The following is a 22,978-nucleotide window of genomic DNA, read 5'->3' as shown; positions in this document are numbered from 1 at the left end:
AACATTCAGAGCATAGCAGTGGACATTTTAGTTGGCCTGAGTTTGGGGCTGTACATTTTGCTGCTGCGAATGTTCTTAAATGTGTCTCCTGGTGCAGGGGACACGAGTTTCTCTAAGGTCATGCCTAGCAGTGAGATTACAGTGTCAGAGGCTAGGCACACCTGCAGCCTTTTTAGAGCATGCCCACCTCCAAAGCATCTTAAAGCTGAGAAGCACAGACCAAGGATGGAACTCTTGGTCCCCGTTGCTCCTACCCAATCTTGTTCTCCAGTTTTCCAGTCTTAATACAAAGCTACCACCCAACCAATCCCTCCTGATTCCTCCGTTACACACACACACACACGCGCGCGCGCGCGCGCGCGCACACACACACACACACACACACACACACACTCACTGTGGTCCAGGCCGGCCTGCACACTTCTCTCCTGGTAGACTGCCCTCTGTTGCTTCCATCCTGCCCTAACAGCCCCTCCTCCACTCAGCAACACAGGGACCCTTGTAGTGTGAGAGCAGTCACAACCTTTCACACTTAGGATCTTGTGTGCTGTGGCCCAGAGAGCACATTCAGATGCCTATTGTGACCCACCTGGCCCTGTGCAACCTGACCCCTGCTGACTTCTCCACCTTATTTCACCCTTCCCTCCTCCTGGCTGCTCCTTCCTCGCCCTTCCGGGCTCAGATCAAATGCCACCTCTGCAGAGAAGTCTGCCCAAATCATCCCATCTAAGGTGGCATAGCTCAATCACTCACTTTCTTAATACCTTTCCTCATTTCCTTCAGAGCATCATAAGCCTCTGAAATTGCCTTTTTCATTTCTTTGTTACTCTTTTCTACACCCTGTCAGCTACATACTAGACTATAACTCCATGAGGAGTTATTTTGTTCACTGTTGGGTCCCCAGAAGGGTTTACGGTGCCTGGCACTGAATGGGCACTAGGTATGAGAATGTAATCTGGCACCTAGGAAACAATCTGAAGGCCCACTCATTCTTTGATGGGCAGATCCTAACCTCGAGGTCCCAGGTAGCTTCTTAGATACATATTCAGTTGCCCGGGAGGCAGTCTAAGGGGTAGAGGTTTTTAAGGGGCATGTCCTGCATTGATGGTTTAGAAATGGCCTGTCTGATCCTAGGGAGCTCGTCTGTCCTTGGAGGTGGACCTTGTGTTTAAGGGGCAGTGTTCCAAACAAAATGATAAAAAAGAGAGGGGGCAAGGTTTCATTCAGATGAGAGTGAAACCATCTCTGATTTTAAGAGTCATGCACTATCTGAAGGACCTAACATTTCTCAGAGAGAGGGATGAAGGCTCTGTCTCTATTTAGGGTGCCTGTCTTAAGTCAAGAAGGAAGAAATCCCCACCTCCTAGAGCCAAAGACCAGAAAGAGACGGCAGTGACTGACAGGACAAGGTTTATTGGGGTCCTGGAGACATTGGGGAGTGAGATGAGGGGGTGAGGTCGAGGCTCACAGGGGGGACCCCCTAGCCAACCCCCTCTTCCCCTTGGGGTTGGGAGGAACAGAGACAGACGACCCAACAGAGATGGAGAGAGAGACCGACAGGTGCTATGGCAGAGCGGGAGGGATACCCCAGTGCCCACCACTTTCCACTCAGGTTGAGTTCGCAGAATGGGGAACTACGTGGAAGAGGAGGGGGAGTGTCTGTCCTATTCACTCTAAGGAGGGTGGATGCAGGCCACCACCTGGGCTAGCCCATTCCAGTGAACAGGGGTGTGTGAATCTGGACCAGTCCATTCTACTGGGCAGGGGGATTCCAAACCAGCCTATTCTAGTGTTTGGGGAGATCATAAGGGTCAATCCATTCCTTAGAAGGGGAGAGGGACCTAACTGGGGAGTGGAGTTGAGTGGGGGGTGTCGACCCTGGTCCTCTTTCTGCAGAGGGAATGAAATGGGGGGGGGCAGATTCCGGCTATATCCATTATCTGGGGGCACCAGTGACTGTGGGAGTAGCATTTGGAGGGGATTCAGGAAAATGAGGACATGCCCCCCCTCCCACACACACACATTATCCAGATCAAGGTCGTTGGGAATGATGGCTCTCAGGGAGTGGGCAGGCTTCCCTTGGGGGAGGCGTGCCCATCTTTTACTAGGTCCCGGAAGGTGAGAAGTACGTCTGAGGACCCGTTTCTCATTCTGACGTCCCCAAGCTTAGGGGCCCATTGATTTGAGGATATCCAGCACGGATTCAGGGGGCCTTCAAGCTCGGGAGTCTCTCCATAGACCCGGGACGCCCAAGCTGAGGGGTCTCTCACTTTATTTGCTGCCCCCCAGCTCAGGGGCCTGTGTGGGTTTCTGGTGGCCCCATCTCTCCAGCCACGATGTCCTCATCGCAGGGCCTGTTTCTGGATTTGGGTGGTCGTTGCTGAAGCGCGCAGGTCAGTCCATGCCCCGGTGCAGCTTCAGGTGCCTGGAGAGGTTGCTCAGCGTGATGAAACCCTTGCCACAGATGTGGCAAGGGAAGGGCCGCTCGGTGCCGTGCAGCAGCCGGTGGCGCTTGAGGTAGCACTCGTGGCGGAAGAATTTGCCACACTCGAGGCACGGGAACGGCTTCTCGCCTGTATGCACCAGCACGTGCCGCTCCAAGTCGCGCGGCGAGCGGAACAGCTTCTCACACTCCGAGCAGCCGAAGATCTTCTTGCCACGGCCCGAGCCAGAGGCAGGCTCCCCAGACGCGGGCTCCCCTTCGGGGGCCGCAGTGGCCGCCTCCGCCCCGCTGCCCTCGCCATGGCTGGCGCGCCGGTGCTCCTCCAGGGCGGCCAGAGCCCCGTACAGCGCCCCGCAGTGGCCGCAGCCGTAGGTGGCTGGCCCCGAGTGTGCCTCCAGGTGGCTGGCTAGGGCCGCAGCCGATGCGAAGAAGGTCCCGCAGTCGCACTGATACAGGGTGTCTTCTGATGGCTCCGCGGTGGTTGCAGGCGCGGGGGCTTCCCCGCCGCCCTCAGGGAGCAGCCTGCCCAGCTGGGGCACGTCACCTCCAGCGGGGCCCAGGAGAAGCCCTCTGTCCCAGGCCGGCCGGGCATCACCCGCTTCCAGGGCGCCACCCTCACCAGGGGTCTCCTGCCCTGCACCGGCCCCTGCAGCCCAGACCTTTGCTGGGGGCGCACCTGGGCCCTGTAGATCGTGCGTCAGCTTGTGCCGCTCCAGCAGCGCTGGGGCGTTAAAGTCGCGCTCGCAGCGCGGGCACTTGAAGGGCTTCACGTCGGTGTGCGCGGCCCAGTGGGCCGCCAGCTCGCGGCCGTGGTCGAAGCGCCGTGCACAGGCACCGCACGCAAACGGAGGGAGCGATGCCGCCGCAGCAGCTGCCGCCTCCGACAGCCCCCAGCTGCCCGGACCTGAGACCGCCCCCTCCGGGCCCTCTCCGCCGCCAGCCCCGGCTCCCCCACATGCTGAGCAGGGCCCCACATTGCAGCAGACAGAGCAGGGCGCACTCAGGGTGGGCAAGCCAGCACCTGGCTGCATTGGGGATGGGAGCACCCCACGGTGCTGGCGCTTGAGGTGGCGGCCCAGGCTGGAACGTGAGGAGAATCGAAGCTCGCAGACTAGGCAGCAGTAGGGCTTCTCACCAGTGTGAACGACCTGGAGGGAAGGAGAGTACAGCGTCAGGGCTGAAGGTCTGGGCCACCGCACTAGATTCTTGATCTCCAAGAGAGATGCTGCTCAAGCTCCTTGTCATGTCTACAAGGCTACCATTCAGCTTCAATCCTCTCACTCTGTCTCTGCTTTAGACACTGGCATGGTTTTAGTCCCTCCAGGCTCGGGACCTTCACATGTGCTGTCCCCTGAGTCTGGGGAATTCTTCCCCCACTTCTCCTCACTGTTACTCACTGCCAACAAGCCCACTCAGAAGACTGGGACTCTTTGGGAGTGGCTAAGTGCTGAGGCTCTGAGCACGGACAGACCTGGGTTTAAAGCCCAGCTCTACCTTCCACCATGAAAACTGGGACAGGTATCTGGGGCTCTGCTTTTCTGTTCTGCAAAATGGGCACAATAAGATGTGCCACCTCACAGCTTTGTTGTAAGGACAGGGTAAAGTCATCATGAAATGACTAGTCAATTCCTAGAAACTAGAATTATTGACAAACTTTCCCGTGTCTGACTGATGTCCTCTAAATCGGTGGATATTGGTGAGAGATGAGGGAGTGGGGGGTTGAGCAAGAGAGGGGCTTTTGTAATCACCTGGGGTGGGAGGTGGCTCTTCCAGGTACATGCTCTAAAACCTTCTACAGCAGAACTGTCCAATACAGCTTTCTGCAGTGATGGAAATGTTCCATATCTGTACTGTCCAATATGGTTACCACTAGGCACATGTGGCTGCTGAAAACCTGAAATGTGGCTAGGTGGCTAAGTAAGACTGTCTCGCTTACAGAGGTCTCTGCTGATATTGGCCTTTGTGATTTATTTAGGAGTCCTGAGACAGTGTACACAAGTTTTTAGTGTAGAGTCCCACTGATTGGTAGTGTCTGCCTGGAGAGCTGTGAGGAAGACTGTGTGTGAGGCTAGATGAGAAAGAGCACAGTGCTACATTAGTCATGTCTGCCAGGGGCAGGATGGGAAGTAGAAAGTGGGAGTGTTCCTTCAGGAAAATTGCCCAGACTCCATCCTTGACCTGGACCATTCCAGATCTCTCCTGTATCAGCCTCAGAATATGGTTAGCCTCTGTCCCCCCATGCCTCACTTGCAATTTGACATTAACCTGGTTGTTGAGCTAATGTCTCTCCTAGTAGACCTGGCTCTGGGAGTACTCTGTTTTGTCTCTCCCCCTTTCTCCCAAAAAGTCTAGCCCTGTGTCTGCATATTATAGGTGACCAATAAATGCTCAGTTGAATTATAACCTATTAGTGAGTAGGTGTGAGACCTTAGAGGGCTGTGAATGTCACATCAAGTTAGGGAGCTCCACCATCATCCCAAGGATCAGGGGTTTTGAGTGTGTGTGTGTGTGTGTGGGGGGGGATCCTGGTCACTATGATGGAAGCAGAGGCTGGATGTGAGGGGGAGAGACAGGAAGTAGGAAATTGGGGCCAACACACATGATGCAAGGTCTTGAACCAAGGCAAATGCTATGGGGATGGAGAGGAGGGGACAAGCATGAAAGACCAGTGATACATCTGGTTTTACTTACCTTTGTAGCGTGAATGTTCGGCTCATAGAATAAAGTCCCCCTCCTCACAATAGCCGAGAGGTGTACATGATTCAGCTTCTGCCTGCCCTCTACCTCACCTCCTGCTCGACCTAGGCTTGCTCTACCCCAACCACATGGTCTCCCATCCCTTCCTTGTACATATCAAACTCCTTCCCACATCAGGGCCTGTGCACTTGCAGTTCCCTCTGCCTGAATGCTGTTCCCATGGCAATGCCTGCTCATACTTCAGGGCTCAGCTAAAATATCACCCTGCCCTGCCCTTCCTCACCTTGTCTGGTAGCCCACAGCTCTCTCCTCTTTACTCCCGCACATCGGCTCCTTGTCGTTTTTAAATTTTCTTCCCAACACCTCTCCCTTTCCAGAATATTCTTGCCTGTGTATTTGCTTTCTTGTTAGTGGTCTCATTGGCTCCTGACCACCTCCAATGGAATTCAATTCTTGGAGCTGACTCTATTGATTTCACTTTGGTGACCACGGTGTTGGGGAGCAGGAAAAGCCCTCAATAGATAATCGCTTAATACATGAATTAAGTACAACGTGGTGAATCTGTATTTAAAAACAGTATGGTAACGGTAAACAAAATTGCAGATGCTGGTGTTGGGACCGGGCCTGTGAGCAGGGGGATGGGAGGGGAGCAGCCTATAGGTGGGGCAAATGTCCTTTGTCTGTTTTCCTTTGTGGATTGAGTGGTGACTGAAAGAGAAACCCCTCATGTTCTGACTGGTCCAGGCACTGTGGCAGGGAGAGAGGAAGAAAAAATTTCCTAAGGGGAGGAGGTGGGTGAGTGGGCCTTGGGCCTGCTGCTTGTTGCCCAGAGTGGGGCGGGGGCTCCAAGGGCGTGTCCAGCCCTGGGAGGCAGCTGGGCCAGCCTGCAGGACTCACCTGGTGGTGCAGCAGGCCGGTGGAGTCTCGGAACCCCTTGGGGCAGGCGGAGCAGCGGTAGGGCCGCTCGCCTGTGTGAGAGCGCAGGTGGTTGGCCAGGTTGAAGCTGTGCTTGAAGCCCTTGCCGCAGCGCGGACACGCATGGGGCTTGAGCGCAGTGTGCCGGGCGAAGTGGCGCCGCAGATCCGAGCGGTAGCGGAAGCTCTTGCCACACTCACTGCAGTGAAACGGGACGCGGGGGGCGGCGGCGGGCGGTGCTGGGGCCTGGGCTGGGGCAGGGACCGGGGGCGCTGACAGCGGGGCATCATCCATGGTGGCGTGGCACGAGGGCAGTGGCGGGTGGGGGCTCTCTAGAGCGGGGAAGACACGAGGGCAGGTGAGGGAGTCACTTCTTCATCAGCCCTCCCCCATGAGGCCCCTGGGACTTAGACCCATCACTTGTCCCCAGGGAGCCATTACCACTGTCCTATAAGCCATGCCCACCAAGACTACACCCACATTCTTTAATCTCCTCCCACTCTCTGCAAACCTTTCTCCCACTCATCTGCCACCCTTCCTGATCATTCCAAGTCGCTTCTCCCCACTGAATGTTTTCAGCCTTACCCCATCTTTTAGAAGACTCTTGCTCCTCTAAGCCCTACCTACTACTGTTGAGCCCCGCCCACTCTTGCATGAGTCTCGCCTACTCCTTCCAAAGTCTTTCCACGGTTCCCAGAACCTCTAGTATTCCTTGACAATCCCCTTCCCACTCCCCTCTAAGCTCTTCCCACTCTCCTCTAAGGATGGAATGCCCTGGAACCTCGTATAAAACCAAATCGAAACTTTTTTTACCCGCAAACTACGGATAATAGGAGGACCTACCTCACCGCGTGGCAGTGAGGACTAGGCTGCCTGCTTACTTAGGCCTGCGCACAACAAAGTCTCAAAAGGTAAGATGTTTTGATTACTACTGTCTTCTAAGTTCCTCCGAGTGTCCTCTTTAAGTCCCACCATCAAGAGACCACTAAGGACAGCCTCTAAAATCCCTTTCAATTTGTCCTTAATCCCAGCCTTTCCGTAAGCCCCATCCTTTCCGAGACCCCCTCCACTCAGCACCTCCCACTTTCTCAGCCCTTCTGAATCCTGCCCCAGAATCTTACGTCATTTTATCTGCCATTATAAAGACTTGATATTTCCACTCAGACTCCCCAAATTACACGCCTAAACTCACTGTGTGCCCAACACTTTAAGCCACACCGCTGAACAAATGCCACCCCTTCTGCACTAAGCTCTTGCAACCTTCACACTGAGCCTCATTTTCCCACTTAGCCTCAGTTAGGACCCTTCAACCTAGGGTACTCCAACCATGCTCACCGAGCCACGCCCTTTATTAAGCCCCGCCCCACTGCCCAAGCCTCTCCCACTTCATCCACAGTCCTGCCCCCACCAAGCCCCCGTCCATTTCCAACCTAAGCCACGCCCCCATAGGCTCCTCCCAGTCATTGCTCCGCCCTAGCCGCCACTAAGCCACACCCCTCCCCACCCAGTCGCCTCAGGGACCGGCCCCCCCTCCCCAGTCTGCTCGAGGACCCAGGCCCCGAGAGTCTGCCTTTTGTGCCCCTCCCCCCTGTCTCTAAAAGGTGCGGCCCCGGGCGCCTGGTTCGAGGGCAGGTCAGGCGGGATCCACGGACGGGCGAGTCCACCTCGTTCCTACGGCGCGGGGGTTCTGGAACCCTGAGACCGCCCCGGGAGGCCAGGAAAGTCAGTCGGCTTTCCTCTTTAATTACTTACACCTCCCTCTGGGCGCCGACATTTTGGGCAGCGGGGGCAGCGTCACTTCCACCCGGGGGGCCCCTCGACTTCCGCCTCGGCTCCCTTCTCCCCCGCACTCCCCCTTTCTCCCGCCTTCTTGGCCTCCCTCCCGTCCCAGCCACCCGCCCTTCTCCCTCTTTCTAGTCCCTTTCCCAGCACTGGCAATTAGAGAAGTCAGGTCGGCGCCATCTTGGGTGAGGGCAGGAAGGGGGCGTGGCTTGAGAGTGACCTGGCGCCATCCAGACTAAGGGCAACCCTTCGAGCGCTCATCTCCTCGCCGTGTCCACGCCAAGGGCGTGATAGCGCAGATGAGGGCAGATTGGAGTCCATTCTCGCAGCCTTGGGCTCCTCCTGGGTAGGATGTAGAGTTGCCTCAAGAGAAAAGAGAAATGGAAGTTCCGATTGCGATCGATTAGGAGAAAAGAGCTGGCTCCATCTTGTCCTCAGCCCTCCAGAGGACTTTGAAGCTTATCAGGCGCCATGTTAATTACTGGAAGGAGCAGCCATTTTCCCGCTGCTCATCGTATCGGTACCTGTCTTTGATTGGGTCAACAGATGGGTACTTTGTGTGAGGAAAGACATTTCTACGTGGTTGGGGATGTGCGGGTGGGTTATTTCCCGCTCTGTGCCAGCGAAGGTGCCAGGTGCGCAGACGTGGACGTGACCGGCCCTTAGGACCCAGCGCGTCCCTTTGTTCCCCTGGGCGCGGGCCCGACGGCGACGGGGGCGGGGCCGCCGGCGTCCGCTCCGAGGGGCGGGGCCGTCCCGCGCGCGCCGCCGAGCGGCAGGGCCCCCTCGCCCCCGCCCCTTCCCACGCTTCGGCCCCGTCGCCTCCCGCACGCGCACACTCGCGAGCTCTGGCGACATGCAAATGAGGTACATGAGAGGCGGGGGGCCCGGGCTGGGGGGAGGGGAGAGGAGGGAGGGGCGGCTCGGGGCCGCGCGCTCCTGGAGCGCGCCCCCAACACCTACTGCTCCCGCGCTCGCTGCGGCGCGCGCGCCGACCTCGCGCCCCGTGGAGCCGGCCCGGACGCGCGCGCGCAGACCCCCTTCCTGGCGGCCCTCGCCGTCCGCGGCCTGGCGCCGCTCATTGGCCGCCTTCTCCACAAGGCCCGCCCCGCGCGCTCGGGGGCCGGCGGGCGCGCGCCTGCACGGGGGAGGTTAGAGGGTGAGGGTCGAGAGCACTACTCCAGAGGCCCCGGTTCTAATCCAGCCCCGCCCTACCCAAGCGAACTGTGCCACCCAAGCGAACTGTGCGTTCCTGGAAAAGCCGTTGCCCCACTCTGGACCTCAGTCTGTATGCCTGTTCCAAGGGGGCACAGTGGCACCTGCAGTCCTCCTCATATCTACCTGTGCTTTCCCTCCCCTTTGTGACACCCAGGCCGCTCGTGCCAGCTCTGATGATGGTGATGGTGGTGGTAGTTTATTGAGTGCTTACTATATGCCAAGGAATGACCCTGGTATATCCATTTTTCACAGAGTTGGATTCAAACCCAGGTCCAAGGGACCCCATGATGTTCCTTTGGGTCTCTTTCTTCTCATTCCCTGGGCCACTGAGTCCGCATGAGATCTGGTTGGAATCCTGACCCTGCCATTTTCTGACAGGGGGCTTGGGCAACTGACTTGGCTTTCCTGTGCCTCGGTTTCCCCATTTGCAAAATGAAGGACTTGTGCCCTTATTCAGAGGGCTAGTGTCTTCCAAGCGCTTCTCTATGCTGAGGATTTCATGTGTATCATCCTCATGACATGTTTGAAGGTGCTAGGTGAAACTGTTCGTACTGTTTTGCAGAACGCTTGAGGCTCAGAGAAGTGAGCACCTTGTTCAAGGCCACAGAGAGTAAGTGACAGAGCCAGGAATCGAGCCCAGACTCTTAACAGTGCCAATATATTGCCTCATCCATGACTCAGGGCTTGGACCAGTCCCTTTCTTCCCCTGTCTTGAACCTCTTTGCCTTCCCACTTCTTCCAACCAGGAGGCAGGACAAAAGCATTTCTGAGGCCTCTGTGGCTCTGGGGTTTGATGGGCTCTCTGTTTTGAGGATCACAGTACTAGCCTGTACCCCCAGTTGGACTTGCCTTCCCCTGAAGAGTATTCTTTGTTTTGGCTCAAATTGACCTAGAACTTCGAGATCCACGCCAGGAGTTGGGGAGGCCTGGGGGACACCTGTGGGACTCAGGGCAGTGTCTACCAACTGGCACCGAATTACCTTGCTCTTTTACCTACCAGCCTGGCTATAATTGTGCATCCAGGTGAATGTCAGCCATGCCCAGGTCGAGATACTGGTCAGAGGGATGGGCGAGGTGTTGGGGGACATGGGGTGCTCCAGACTCTCCCTACACTGACAGCTGCCCCCTCTCTCCTCTTAGCCCGGCTCCAGTGCCCAGACCCAAGTCCCCCACTGCTCAATGGACACCCCCAGCCCAGACCCGTTGCCTTCGCCTTTGCCTGGGGAGGAAGAGAAACCTCTGGCCTTACCTCCTTCTGTTCCCCGGGGCCGCCGAGGCCGACGTCCGGGGGTGGCCACCTCCTCCAGTCGGACGTTCAAGGCCTGCCTCCCTCGCAAGCGGGGCCGCCCTTCCAAGTCAAGGCAGGAGCCCCCGATGACGCAGGGGGTGACAGTCCCTGTGAGCAGCGGAGGTGGCAGCGACCTCCTGCTGATCGATGATCAGGGTGTGCCCTATACAGTGTCTGAAGGGTCAGCAGCAGGAGGGCCCGAGGGCTCCGGCTCTAGGAAGGCCCCGCACTTCTGCCCGGTGTGCCTGCGGGCCTTCCCCTACCTCTCGGACCTGGAGCGCCATAGCATCTCGCACTCGGAGCTGAAGCCCCACGAGTGCAAGGACTGCGGCAAGACCTTCAAGCGGTCCAGCCACCTGCGGCGGCACTGCAACATTCATGCCGGCCTGCGACCCTTCCGCTGCCCACTCTGCCCGCGCCGCTTCCGCGAGGCGGGAGAGCTGGCCCACCACCACCGCGTCCACTCTGGGGAGCGCCCCTACCAGTGCCCTGTCTGCCGGCTGCGCTTCACGGAGGCCAATACGCTCCGGCGCCATGCCAAACGCAAGCACCCCGAGGCCATGGGGGCACCTGTGTGTCTCCCGGACCCAGGGCCTGAGCCTCCGTGGGACGACGAGGGCATCCCAGCCACTGCGGGGGCCGAGGAGGAGGAGGAGGAGGGGGGAGAGGACCCAGAGGGGAAACAGCTGGCTTGACCCACACCCCTGGCCACCCCTCCCAAGACTGGGTTTAGGGCTGGGGGTTCAGCTGGTGTTCTGCCTGCGCAGGGAGGTCGGGACACCCTTGTGTCTGGTGGTCTCCCTATTTGCGGAAGGGGTTTCGGGTGAGGACCGAAACTTCTGGACCCTGCTGCGTTCTGCCACTTTTCCCCAGACTAACAGGCCTTCGGAGGCAGGGGCCGTGAAAATAAATCTCTGCCTTCTGGCTTCCCGTGTATGTTCAGTGAAGAGACCAAGGCTGGCCCCGCTCTTCTCCTTTTTTCAAATGTCCTTTTGTTGCTACACTACCCCAGTGGGGGTTTGCGGAACTGGGGAAGACCCCATGTCATCATGTCTCATTAGTTTGGCGCTAAAGAGTGGCTTAGGGAAAGACTTTGTCCCTTCTATCTCCAGCAGACCCCAAATATCCACTCTAAGTAAAACATTGAACCGTCTATACAAATGTGACTTTAGGTCCCCCGCCCCCATTCCAGCCAGATTTCTGGAAATTCTGTAAGCCACCATTTTGCCCCATCTCTTCGTCCTGACCCTCTTTAGAAGGAAAAACTAAGCTGAGGATTGTGGGCAGAAGTGACAGCTTTGGTAGGAATTGCGTAGAAAGGGGTGTGGCTGGGGCGGGGTTAAGGAAGCAGGAGGTGGGACTGGGACTGAGTGCTAAGGCTTATTGGGCAGGTAGTTGAGGACTATGGGCGGGGCTTAAGAGATGGGGCTCTAAGAAATGGGGTGGCTCAAACTGGCTTAGGGGCCGGACAGCAGAAAGTGAGGGCAATTTAGAACGGATGGGTAGAGTTTATCTGAAGGGAAGGGCTTTAGGGTAAACTGGGAGAGCAAGGAGTCAGGAGCGGTGGGACTTAACGGTTAAGAGAAGTTGAGGAGTGGGCATGACTGCTATTCAGGCCAAGGGAAGACAAGTGGGTACCTAAAAGAAAAGTGACTAAGGGAAGTTCCTGCGAGAGGGGGAGCATAGCAGAATGTGCTGAATAGAACTGGGCTTAGTTGCTTGGGGTGGGGCAGAGTTAGGGGCAAGGTTTACAGAGATATGAGAGGGCCAAGCGTAAAGTGTGAGAAAACGGGCTCTGACTTTAGCTTGCATCAGAATCACCTAAGGGCATTTTATTTTATTTTTAATTGAATTATAGTTGATGTACAATATATTAGCGTCAAGTGTACAACATAATGATTCAATATTTCTATACATTTTGAAACGATCATGAAAGTCTAGTTACCATTTGTCATTATACGAAATTATAGCAATATTGTTGACTATATATTCCCTTATGTTGCACAACCCTATGACTCATTTTATACCTGGAAGTTTGTGCCTCACCTGAAGGGTATTTTAAAATGCAGATCCCTAGACGCTACCCTCAGGGTTTCTGATTCACAAATTCTGGGGCGGGGAGCCTGAGAATTTAATTTCTAACAATTTCCAGGGTGATGATGCTGCTGCTGGTCTCCAGGTCATTTGAGAACCACCGATTTAAGGGACTACCTTAAAAGTGCGAGGCACAAAGATCACATTGAAGTTGTGGGGTGGGGGAGAACTTAAATACTATGGGGCGGAAGGGACGGGGGTTTAACACAGGAGGCGTGGTTGAGCCTAAGAAGCTTGGAGGGGCAGGCTCTACAAGGGAGGCGTGGCTGAGGGTGGGGCTTAGGAGGAAGAGGTGGGATTTAGAGAGTAGGGGCAGGTATGGGGGTGGGGAATAACAAAATTCTCGGGGCTGGTGTAAGGATAACTATTGAGTTGGTGGGCGGGCCTCGTGATTATTAAGCTCTGAATGAGCGTGATTCAGACCTGGGGGCGGGGATTAAGAGTGAGGTTTGCTCGAGGGGCGTGGTTTAACCGATGACGGAAGAGTGGGCGGTGCCCTAAGAAGGAGCGGGCGCTCAGAGCGCAGGCGCAACTTGCTCAGCTCGCTCACCGGAAGTGGTCTAGGCTTTCCCCGCCTGCATCCCCGAGCCAGCACGCAGGCGCACTTTTTTCCCCGGGTCGCCGCCGCTGCCGCCGCCGCCGCCGCCGCCGCCGCCGCCGCGCCTCCGCCTCCTCCTCTTCCTCTTTCCTCTCCACGCCGGCGCCTCGGAGACAGGCGTGACTTCCGCTTCCGGGCAGGCGGGCAGGCAGGCAGGCGGCGCGGAGCTGCCGGAGGGGGGGGCGGCACTTCCGGTCAGGCCCTCGGGTCTCCCCGGAGCTGCGGCGCCTCCTCCGCCTCCTTGGTTTCCTCCCGGCGGAGACCCCGGCGCCGGTGAGTGACGGGGCGCGTGGCCGGGGGCCCAAGGACAAGGGGGTCGGGGGTTTCCGCCCAGGCCCGCTCTGGTTCTCAGAACGTCTCCATCAGTGCTTCTTCCACCGGGCCCTCGCCAGGGGTCCCCCATCACTGCTCCTGCATAAGAGCACCCCCGATATCTGCCCCGTTAACGCCCCCACGTAAGACGGCTGCCATAGCTCCCTCATTCGTGGCGCTCCCCTAAACTGCTGCAAGGGTCCCACAATAGTGCTTTCTCGTGGAATCCCGTCTGCATAGACCCCAGTCATTGCTTCCTGCAGGACATCCCCCAAATGCCACCAGCGTTGCCCTCCCCCACGCAGGGTAGCTACCCGTAAACTTTCCTTTAGCCCTTGTAGGTTGCCCCCCAACAGTGTTGCATTAGTGCTTTACAGCAGAACTGCCCTCCTATTATCTCCACACAACAGCCCCCCTAAGCTCCTAACCCCGCCAGTGCCTCCTTCATTGGTGTAAAAATACTTTTTCTTCTGGTCATTCGTAAAGAATGCCTTTATTCGTTCTACACGCCCCCCCCCCGCCCCCGCAAGTAATTCCCCTCGAAAATACCCCTTTCAACCCCCTACCCCGTAGAAGGGCTCCCTCTAGAGGTGTGTTCTCATACCCACATACTGTTCCTCTTCAGGTAGAAGTAGCTACCAGTTTAGCCTCAGGCTCCCACCCCATCTCTCTCCTGGTCAGCTCCTGTCTTTGGTCCTTCCTCCTACAGGGCAATGCCCCTCAGTAAGGCCTCCCCTCAGAATGTGCCTCTTTTTGGCACAATGCTTATCCTGACCTGCCCCTTCTGACCCAGCTCATACTCTGTCCTCCTGGACTCCCTGGAGAAGGCCTCCAGCTTCACTGGCACGTGAACTCTTGCTTTCCCAGGCATGCATTCATTTGTTCGTTCTGGATGTGCACTGTTCTAGGTCCACGGCATACAACTGTGAGGGAGAGAGATGCACTAAGTCTTCATTTTTGTGGGTTTTTACCGTCTACTTGAGAAGACAGACCAAAAACAAACAAGATAAACACTGCTTTCTGGGTTCCCTGAGCCTGGTGAACTGCTTCAGAGGTGAAACCTGACTTAGCAGAGCTTACTTAGTTGTGCAAAGATCTGGGTGAACTGTTCCAGGCAGAGGGAAGAGCAGCGCAAAGGTCCTGAGGTAGCCATGATTATGGCGAGTAGGGGGGTGGCAGAGGAGGCCTGTGAGGTTGGAGCAGAGGAATTGAAGGGATGATTGAGGGGAGAGAAGGTTTGATCTCCAGGCCTTGGAGGTGAGGGCATTGCAATCAGTTATCTGGCCTCTGTCAGCTCTACCAAGCCCAGAATTTGTTCATTCCTTGTTCAACACCTGCTTAATGACCACCTGCTACACAGCAGGCATGCAGGAGAGAACAAAATAGACAAAAACCTTTGACCTTGTGAAGTGCGTATGCTAGTTCATGGGGCAGGCAATTAAAAACAATAGCTGTGTGTGAAGAAAATACAGTAGGATGAGTGTATAGGGTTACAGGAGCTACAGTGTCAGAGTGGCAGGAAGACCTTTATAAGATATTGCTATCTTGTCCCTCCAAAAAGCCATGTACCAAAAAGTTATCCCCTCCTCCTGGACAACTGTGGTCCCCCCTACCCTAAGAATGGAATGGTTAACCGGATGAGCCCTGTGTGCCACTAGTGTTCATATCTCTGAGCAAGCCACTCCCTCTTCAAGCCTCAGTCTCACTTATTTAACAGGTATTTTTGGAGACAGGCACTGTGCTAGGTCCTGGGAATAAAGCAGTGAACAAAACAGAAAAATCCTTGTGTGCATGGAGTTTACCTTCTGGAGAGGGAGACCACCACCACCGAGACAAGCAGAATTTATGGTTTATTAGGTGACGGTAAGGAGAGAAATGGAGCAGGCTGGGGAGAACCAGTGTGCTGGTCTGGGTGACAGGTTGCAGTGGTCATGGAGAGCCTCACTGAGAAGATGACATTTGAGGAAAGACATGAAAGAGGTGAAGGAAGTGTATATGTGGAAGTCAGAGCATTCCAGGCAGAAGCAACAGCCAGTGCAAAGGGCCTGGGGCAGGAATGGAGCTGGCACATTGGAGGCCATGTGCATCATCATAAGGACTTTGACTTTGTGTGAGAAGGAGGTCACTGCAGGGTTTGAGCAGAGGAGGGACATGCTTTGGTCTTAGTCCTCCTGTTTATAAATTATGAGTCTGTTGTGAAGTTTGATTGAGACAAGCCACATAAGGGACCTAGTATAGATAGCATTCGGTGTATGCTAGTGGCTAGTTCTGGGGTTGGGTACCAGGGAAGTGGATGTAACAAAGTATATTTGCAGTAAAAGGTGGCGTGGGGACCTTCCTTTTCTTTGGAGAAGTATTGAAAGACAGCATGTTTTAGCGGGTAACAGCACCCACTCTGGAGTCCCACTGCCTGCCTTCAATTCCTGGCCCTGCCACTTGTTAATGGTGTGACTTCAGCAGATTAATTTACTTCTCTGATCCTCAGTCCCTGTCTCTGTAAAACTGAGTTAATAATTGTAATCATCTTCTATGGTTATTGGGAAGATTCATTGAATCAGCACATGTAAAGGATTTAGACATGTACTTGGTATGTGGAAACTATTGTTACTCATAGACAAATTTCATCACAAGGCAGCTAGTTGCAGGGGAAAGGTGCACAGGTCCTGGAGTCAGATGCAGAATCCCAGACTTGCTTTCCCCTTTACTGTCTATGTGACTTTGGGGAAATGACTTTCCCCCCCTTTCTTCCGTTTCCCCACTTACAAAATGAGACCAATAACAGTACAGGATTATTGTGATGCATTCTTGTCAAACTGGTCTAACAGTAAATGTGCTGTTAGGATTGTGACTGTGGTTGCTGTGGGACTCCTGCCCCTTGGGACCATTCTCCCATCACGTCTCTGCAGGAAACCCTCCCATGACACATCTCCCTTTTGAAAGTCACCAATGTAAGGCTTAGATCCCCTGAATATGGAAATGTCTCTTATTTCCCAGTGAAATAATCGTGAGTCCAATCAGTTCTGTCCCCAGGAACACCTTCTGCTCCTCTGTCAGGAGGAACCCTTCAGCATCTGCCTACCTGCCCTGCAGGCCCTGCTTACAACATCAGTGCCCTCTGGATTCCTTTTCCTGGGGAACCCCCCTAGATGTCAGCCCCATCTCTGCTAAATGTTCCCCTCCCTTCCTTGGGGAGTTCTGGTCACCTTAGTCTCATCCCTTCACCCATTCAGCAAATATTTATTAATGTAGGCATTTACAGCTATAAGTTTACCTCTGAGCACTGCTTTAGCTGCATCTCCCACATATGTTACATTTCCATTTTCATTCATTAATCTCTCTATGGACCCATTGGTAATTTAGGAGGGTGCTGTTTCATTCCCACATATCAAATATTTATGGAACACCCACACTGTGCCACACCCTGTGTTAGGTGCTGGGCATAGCAGTGAACACAGTGGGCTAAGTCCTCACTGTTAGGTGAGGAGGACAGGCAGGAAACACACAGCAGAGGAAATAGACACAGTTGGTGGCGATGACCATGATGAAAAAAAAAATGCAGCGGGATGAGGGCCTAGCGAGTGATGGGGTAGGGGGTGGGGTGTCACCTCTCTTGGAGGTGATATCTGAGCAGAGACCAGAAGCGGGCAAGGGAGAGAGCCTTTAGATCTGGGGAAGAACATTCTAGGCAGATGACAGTCTCAAAACATCACTGTTCTGTCTGCTCAGGATGGTGACCACCTCTGTCTCCTATCCAGCCCCTCAAAACTGAGAGAGCACTCCAAGTAAGGGTCCTACAGCCACAGTTCTACCTTACAGAATAACCCTGGGGGAAAACCTTATGGGGGGAGGGTCACAGACTTGCTCTGTGGCCTTGCGCAAGTCACTTCACCTTTCTGTGCCTTGTGTTCTCATTTGTCATGGTCTTGTAGAGTTGTGGTGGCATTCATTGAGTCAATATGTGCGACATGCTCAGAATGGCAGCTGGCCTGTAGGAAGTGCCCAGTCAAAGGTAGCTGTTAGTAGTATACGCTCTGATGGAGGTGAGACCGGGCACTGGCTTGCCCCAGATACCTTCCCTCCTTTCCTCTCCTCCCAGTGCTGTGTGCTCTCTCCATGCCCACCAGCCATTCCATTCCTGTCTCCTCACTGAGGTTCCACTCCCATGCCAGCCATGCTTTTGCTCCTTCTGGAGATTAGATGAATCAGAGGGTGTGAAGGACATGGGATGTTGGGTCTCCTCCAAGGACACCCAGAGCAGGAGGCTAAAAATAGCACCTCCGGGTAGGGGTGGAGGAGACACCTTTCACCTGTGGGGGAGAGAGCCAGCCTGACAGAAGGGGGCCGACAGGCCCTGGCAGGCCCCACTGACCCCAGCCTTGGGCCAGGCTCAGTGCCATGCCCCTAGGAGGCAGAAACAGGGACGGTAGCCAAGAAGCAGCCAGATCTCGGGGACCCTTCTCCCACTGGCTCACCTCCAACTTGGCAGAGGCGTTTGCCAAGGCCCCTGGATGGGTCCGAGGCTGGGCAGGGGCAGACATGGACAGCTGCAGTCTGGAATTAAAAGTCCAGGAAAGGAAGTGCCCAGAGAATGACCACCATCTCAGAGGGGGCGGAAAAAGGCACCCTGAGTGCCTGCCATCAGGCTCCGCCCTGGTGAACGATGCACTGAAGGCACAAAGAGCTCCAGGGACCAAGTGAGCTCTGCCAACCAGTGTGTTCCTGTGTATCCTGTTTTATCCCCACTTAAATCCCCCTGCAGTCTAGGGGTGACTGCCCCTTTTGAAATGGAGAAAGGGGAGGAGATGGGACTTGGTCTGCCCAGGCCCACGTGTTTCCTCTTGTGCCAGGCTGCCTTCTCTTTCTGCCAGCCCCCTGGTGTAACCTGTTTGTCCCAGGCCAGCAGATTCTCCTCCTCAGCTTGTAGGAAAAGAACGCACCCCTCCCAACACCGTCTTCACTCTGGTTCTCTTGGTTTGGGCTCACTTTCTGTTCCTACCAGTAGCAACAGTGACAGTAGTATAATACCTTCCTCTTATCAGGGGCTTACAGAGCACCAGGGACCAGCCACCTGAGGGCCTTGTTATATTAGCAGCCCTGTGAGGTAGGGATGTGCTTTGTTACCTTCATTTGTGGATGAGGAAACCCAGGCACAGAGAGGTTCAGTAACTTGCCTGTGGTCACACAGATTCTACTCTGGCCTTCTGGCTCCAGAGGCCACTTGGAAACCACTCTGATAGACACTGCTGTTAGGATTAGACCGGCGACCTAAGTGACTGAGTACAGGGGGTTGGTGTGTGGGGTGGAGTGAGACACAGCAAGACCAAAGAGCTTGCAGAGAGGACTGAACCAGGGTGCCCAGTGCTGGGAGAACTCAAGTCCAGAAGAGGAGGAAGCTGAGGCCCACAGGCCGTACTGCCGATAGGGGTTGGTGAGATGTGTGAGGACTCAGAGAAGGGACAGATGGGTGACAGTCTCCCGCAGCCCTTTATTGCCATCCTGCATCCTGAGCCACCTCCTCTCCTCCGCAGGGTCTCACGTCCCGCTTGGCAGAGATGGAGGCGAATGCTGCTGCTGGCAGCGGAGGGGGCGGCGGCAGCATTGGGGGTGAGGACGGGGTGCACTTCCAGAGCTACCCCTTTGACTTCCTGGAGTTCCTCAACCACCAGCGCTTTGAGCCCATGGAGCTGTATGGGGAGCATGCCAAGGCGGTGGCGGCACTGCCCTGCACCCCTGGGCCTCCGCCGCAGCCACCGCCGCAGCCACCGCCACCGCAGTATGATTACCCTTCCCCGGCCACTTTTAAGCCCAAGGCTGAGGCCCCTTCGGCGGCAGCGGCGGCATCCTCCTCCTCCTCGTCCTCCCAAGCCAAGAAGGCCGAGCCGCCCCTGCCACCCGCCTTTGGAGCGCCCCCGCCCCCGCTCTTCGACGCTGCTTTCCCTGCCCCGCAGTGGGGCATCGTAGACCTTTCTGGACACCAGCACTTATTTGGGAACCTGAAACGTGGAGGCCCTGGGTCCGGACCAGGGGTGACTCCAGGGTTGGCCAGTGCTGCGGGGACACCTGGGCCGCTCCCTGCGCCCTCACAAACTCCGCCAGGCCCCACCGCCGGGGCAGCCTGCGACCCCACTAAGGACGACAAGGGCTACTTCCGCCGGCTGAAGTACCTGATGGAGCGGCGCTTCCCCTGTGGTGTGTGCCAGAAGTCCTTCAAGCAGTCCTCGCACCTGGTCCAGCACATGCTGGTACACTCGGGGGAGAGGCCCTACGAGTGCGGCGTCTGCGGCCGCACCTACAATCATGTTTCCAGCCTCATACGCCACCGCCGCTGCCACAAAGACGTGCCGCCGGCCTCTGGGGCCCCGCCACAGCCGGTCGCGCCTCTCCCACCGCTGGGCCTACCCACACCACCCGCCGCTGGGGCAGGCGCCCCCACCCCAGCCCCCTCCGGCCAGCCCGCCACGCCTGCGGCCTCAGCTGATGGGAATGCAGCCCCTGGAGCCCCAGCAGGTGCAGGGGCGCCCCCTCCGGCCACGGGGGGCGGTGAGGGCCCCTTTGCCTGCCCGCTGTGCTGGAAGGTCTTCAAGAAGCCCAGCCACCTGCACCAGCACCAGATCATCCACACAGGCGAGAAGCCCTTTTCGTGCTCCGTGTGCAGCAAGAGCTTCAACCGCAGGGAGAGCCTCAAGCGCCACGTGAAGACGCACTCGGCCGACCTGCTGCGCCTGCCCTGTGGGGTCTGCGGCAAGGCTTTCCGCGATGCCGCCTACCTGCTTAAGCACCAGGCGGCGCACGCGGGCGCGGCAGGGCCCCGTCCTGTGTACCCCTGCGACCTGTGCGGCAAGTCCTACTCTGCGCCACAGAGCCTACTCCGCCACAAGGCTGCGCACGCGCCACCTGCTGCCCCGGACGCACCCAAGGACGCGGCAGCCTCTGTCCCACAGCCTTCGCCCGCCTTCCCTGCGGGCCCCTACCTGCTGCCGCCCGATGCCCCCGCCACCGACAGCGAGAAGGCTGCAGCGGCCGCAGCGGCTGTGGTGTACGGCGCCGTGCCCGTGCCGCTCCTGGGCGCGCACCCGCTGCTGCTTGGCGGTGCGGGCACAAGTGGGACAGGCGGCGCGGGTGCCAGCGGCCCTGGAAAGACATTCTGCTGTGGCATCTGTGGGCGCGGCTTCGGGCGCCGTGAGACCCTAAAGCGCCATGAGCGTATCCACACGGGCGAGAAGCCGCACCAGTGCCCGGTGTGTGGAAAGCGCTTCCGCGAGTCTTTTCACTTGAGCAAGCACCACGTGGTGCACACCCGCGAGCGCCCCTACAAGTGCGAGCTGTGCGGCAAGGTCTTCGGCTACCCGCAGAGCCTTACACGCCACCGGCAGGTGCACCGACTGCAGCTGCCTTGCGCCCTGGCTGGGGCCGCCGGCCTTCCTACCACACAGGGCGCCACAGGCGCCTGCGGGCCAGGTTCCTCGGCCACTTCTGCTGGGGCTGCTGAGAGCCTGAGCTACGCCTGCTCTGACTGCGGTGAGCACTTCCCGGATCTGTTCCACGTCATGAGCCACAAGGAGGCCCACATGGCCGAGAAGCCGTATGGCTGCGATGCCTGCGGCAAGACCTTCGGCTTCATTGAGAACCTCATGTGGCACAAGCTGGTCCACCAGGCTGCCCCAGAGCGACTGCTCCCACCCACGCCCGGTGGCGCGCAGACCTCAGAGGGCTCCACTGGCGCCGAGGCGGTCAGTGTGCTGGACAACGGGCTGGCGGGGGAGGTGGGGGCAGCCGTGGCGGCACTGGCAGGGGTGTCTGGGGGCGATGACGCCGGTGGGGTGGCGGGAGCAGGAGCTGGTGGAGGCACCAGCTCGGGCCCCGAGCGCTTCAGCTGTGCTACCTGCGGCCAGAGCTTCAAGCACTTCCTGGGTCTGGTCACTCACAAGTATGTGCACCTGGTGCGGCGGACCCTGGGCTGCGGCCTTTGTGGCCAGAGCTTCGCCGGTGCCTACGACCTGCTCCTGCACCGGCGCAGCCACCGGCAGAAGCGGGGCTTCCGCTGCCCGGTGTGTGGCAAGCGCTTCTGGGAGGCGGCTCTGCTGATGCGCCATCAGCGCTGCCACACAGAGCAGCGGCCCTACAGGTGCGGCGTGTGTGGCCGAGGCTTCTTGCGGTCCTGGTATCTGCGGCAGCACCGCGTGGTGCACACAGGCGAGCGGGCCTTCAAGTGCGGGGTGTGTGCCAAGCGCTTTGCGCAGTCGTCCAGCTTGGCTGAACACCGGCGGCTGCACGCTGTGGCCCGGCCCCAGCGCTGCGGTGCGTGCGGCAAGACCTTCCGCTACCGCTCCAACTTGCTGGAGCACCAACGGCTGCACCTGGGCGAGCGCGCCTACCGCTGCGAGCACTGCGGCAAGGGTTTTTTCTACTTGAGCTCCGTGCTGCGCCACCAGCGTGCCCATGAGCCGCCGCGGCCTGAGCTCCGCTGTCCGGCCTGCCTCAAGGCCTTCAAGGATCCCGGCTACTTTCGCAAGCACCTGGCGGCCCACCAGGGCGGCCGGCCCTTTCGCTGCTCCTCCTGCGGTGAGGGCTTTGCCAACACCTACGGCCTCAAGAAACACCGCCTGGCCCACAAGGCTGAGGGCCTTGGCACGCCTGGAGTGGTGGCCAGCACTTTGGCCGGGAAGGAGGCCTGACCAGGGGGGCTTCCTATCCACCACTCCAGTCAGATATCGCCTTCCAGACTCGCCCTGCACTGGCTGCAGGTCAGACTCTGCCCCTTTCTCGCGGTTGCTTCTCCATCCTTCAGAACTTCAGACAGACTAGCCTTCTTCAAGGCCATGCTGTACAAACTCAAGGCTGAATTACTCCTGACTTGGACCCCTCTGGCCCTCCTCTCATCTCATCTAACACTGAACTTGACCCTGTGTCCAACCCCATTTTGTAACCCTCATTAGCCTGGCCCCCCAGCAGCATTCTGTCCCGCACAAGCCTCTGTGGAGGTAGGCTTGAACTGCCCCTCCCCCTTCCTTTGGGATCCAGCTGGACAGTGGGATGTGAGTGGGGAGGGCGCAGGGGGCCTGGGTCCTCTTTTGGATTGTGGGGTGGGGGGTGGGGTGGCAGACGTGGCTTGTACAGAGCAGAGATAATAAACTTTATCACCAGGGCCATGGAGTTCTTTCTTACACCCCAGGGGGAAGGGGTTAAGTGCTGGATAACAGAAGGCTGACAGCTTGTTTCCTCAGGATTTTGACTCCCCCACACACTCTCACCGTCATATTCTTTGCATGTCCTCATTCCCCGGTATTTACTGAGGGTTGACTGCATTCTGGGTGTGTCTGCAAGCTGGGCAGACAGCAGACCAAGAAGACAGGTAAGTGCTCTCAGGAATGTTCATGCCTGGATGCCTTCCCTTTCAAGTTGCCATGGCATCTGTTCCCTTGGCCCATACCTCCCCGATCTCCATGTCTGCTGGGCCCTTCGCTGGCCACCAGGAAACACAGGACATGCTCCTTGCCCCCGAGTGAGATGGAATAGAATTCCCGGTGAGCCGTTGCAAGTTCCAGCCTTGTGTGGACTCACGGTTATGGTACAGCTTGCTATAGCACCTGTCCCTCCAGGATAATTTGGGGTTGCTCCAAAAGCACTCTCA

The 22,978-nt window shown here is 57.1% G+C and overlaps 3 protein-coding genes across 12 annotated transcripts; 2 read left to right on the top strand and 1 right to left on the bottom strand.

The window, feature by feature from the left end:
- Positions 1-1,393: 1,393 nt before the first annotated feature.
- On the bottom strand, positions 1,394-8,197 carry FIZ1 (FLT3 interacting zinc finger 1). Of its 3 annotated transcripts, none has more exons than XM_023522800.1 (3): positions 8,058-8,197; positions 6,038-6,387; positions 1,394-3,591 (listed from the first exon to the last, which is right to left on the bottom strand). In XM_023522800.1, exons 1-3 carry the CDS (start codon positions 8,065-8,067, stop codon positions 2,395-2,397), a joined length of 1,557 nt encoding a protein of 518 aa, XP_023378568.1. In that variant the 5' UTR covers positions 8,068-8,197; the 3' UTR covers positions 1,394-2,394. The 3 variants fall into 3 exon arrangements, with proteins under 3 accessions (XP_023378568.1, XP_011377547.1, XP_023378569.1); XM_011379245.2 differs by lacking the exon at positions 8,058-8,197 and adding an exon at positions 7,808-7,933; XM_023522801.1 differs by lacking the exon at positions 8,058-8,197 and adding an exon at positions 6,899-7,575.
- On the top strand, positions 7,615-11,298 carry ZNF524 (zinc finger protein 524). Of its 8 annotated transcripts, none has more exons than XM_023522819.1 (3): positions 8,198-8,357; positions 9,618-9,665; positions 10,196-11,279. In XM_023522819.1, the coding sequence occupies exon 3, from the start codon at positions 10,235-10,237 to the stop codon at positions 11,036-11,038; it is 804 nt and encodes a 267-aa protein (XP_023378587.1). In that variant the 5' UTR covers positions 8,198-8,357; positions 9,618-9,665; positions 10,196-10,234; the 3' UTR covers positions 11,039-11,279. The 8 variants fall into 8 exon arrangements, with proteins under 8 accessions (XP_011377551.1, XP_023378587.1, XP_011377550.1 ...); XM_011379247.2 differs by lacking the exon at positions 8,198-8,357 and adding an exon at positions 8,579-8,704; XM_023522816.1 differs by lacking the exon at positions 8,198-8,357 and adding an exon at positions 8,579-8,704 and having other exon boundaries at positions 9,618-10,078.
- A 1,694-nt stretch (positions 11,299-12,992) lies between these two features.
- Positions 12,993-22,492, top strand: ZNF865 (zinc finger protein 865). Its single transcript, XM_011379244.2, has 2 exons — positions 12,993-13,308; positions 18,876-22,492. Exon 2 carries the CDS (start codon positions 18,900-18,902, stop codon positions 22,020-22,022), a length of 3,123 nt encoding a protein of 1,040 aa, XP_011377546.1. The 5' UTR covers positions 12,993-13,308; positions 18,876-18,899; the 3' UTR covers positions 22,023-22,492.
- The last annotated feature ends 486 nt before the right edge of the window (positions 22,493-22,978 follow it).

This window comes from Pteropus vampyrus, unplaced genomic scaffold (genome assembly GCF_000151845.1).
Source record: "Pteropus vampyrus isolate Shadow unplaced genomic scaffold, Pvam_2.0 Scaffold357, whole genome shotgun sequence".
NCBI lineage: Eukaryota > Metazoa > Chordata > Mammalia > Chiroptera > Pteropodidae > Pteropus > Pteropus vampyrus.
This window is presented reverse-complemented; position numbering and strand designations above follow the sequence as displayed.

Excerpts from the sequence above, each read along its gene's own strand:
- FIZ1 (XM_023522800.1), bottom strand. Across the intron at positions 3,592-6,037 it reads CCGGCCTGCTGCACCACCAG|GTCGTTCACACTGGTGAGAA; the intron begins GTGAGTCCTGCA and ends CCTTCCCTCCAG.
- ZNF524 (XM_011379249.2), top strand. The coding sequence starts at position 10,235 with ATGGACACCCCCAGCCCAGACCCGTTGCCTTCGCCTTTGCCTGGGGAG.
- ZNF865 (XM_011379244.2), top strand. The coding sequence starts at position 18,900 with ATGGAGGCGAATGCTGCTGCTGGCAGCGGAGGGGGCGGCGGCAGCATT.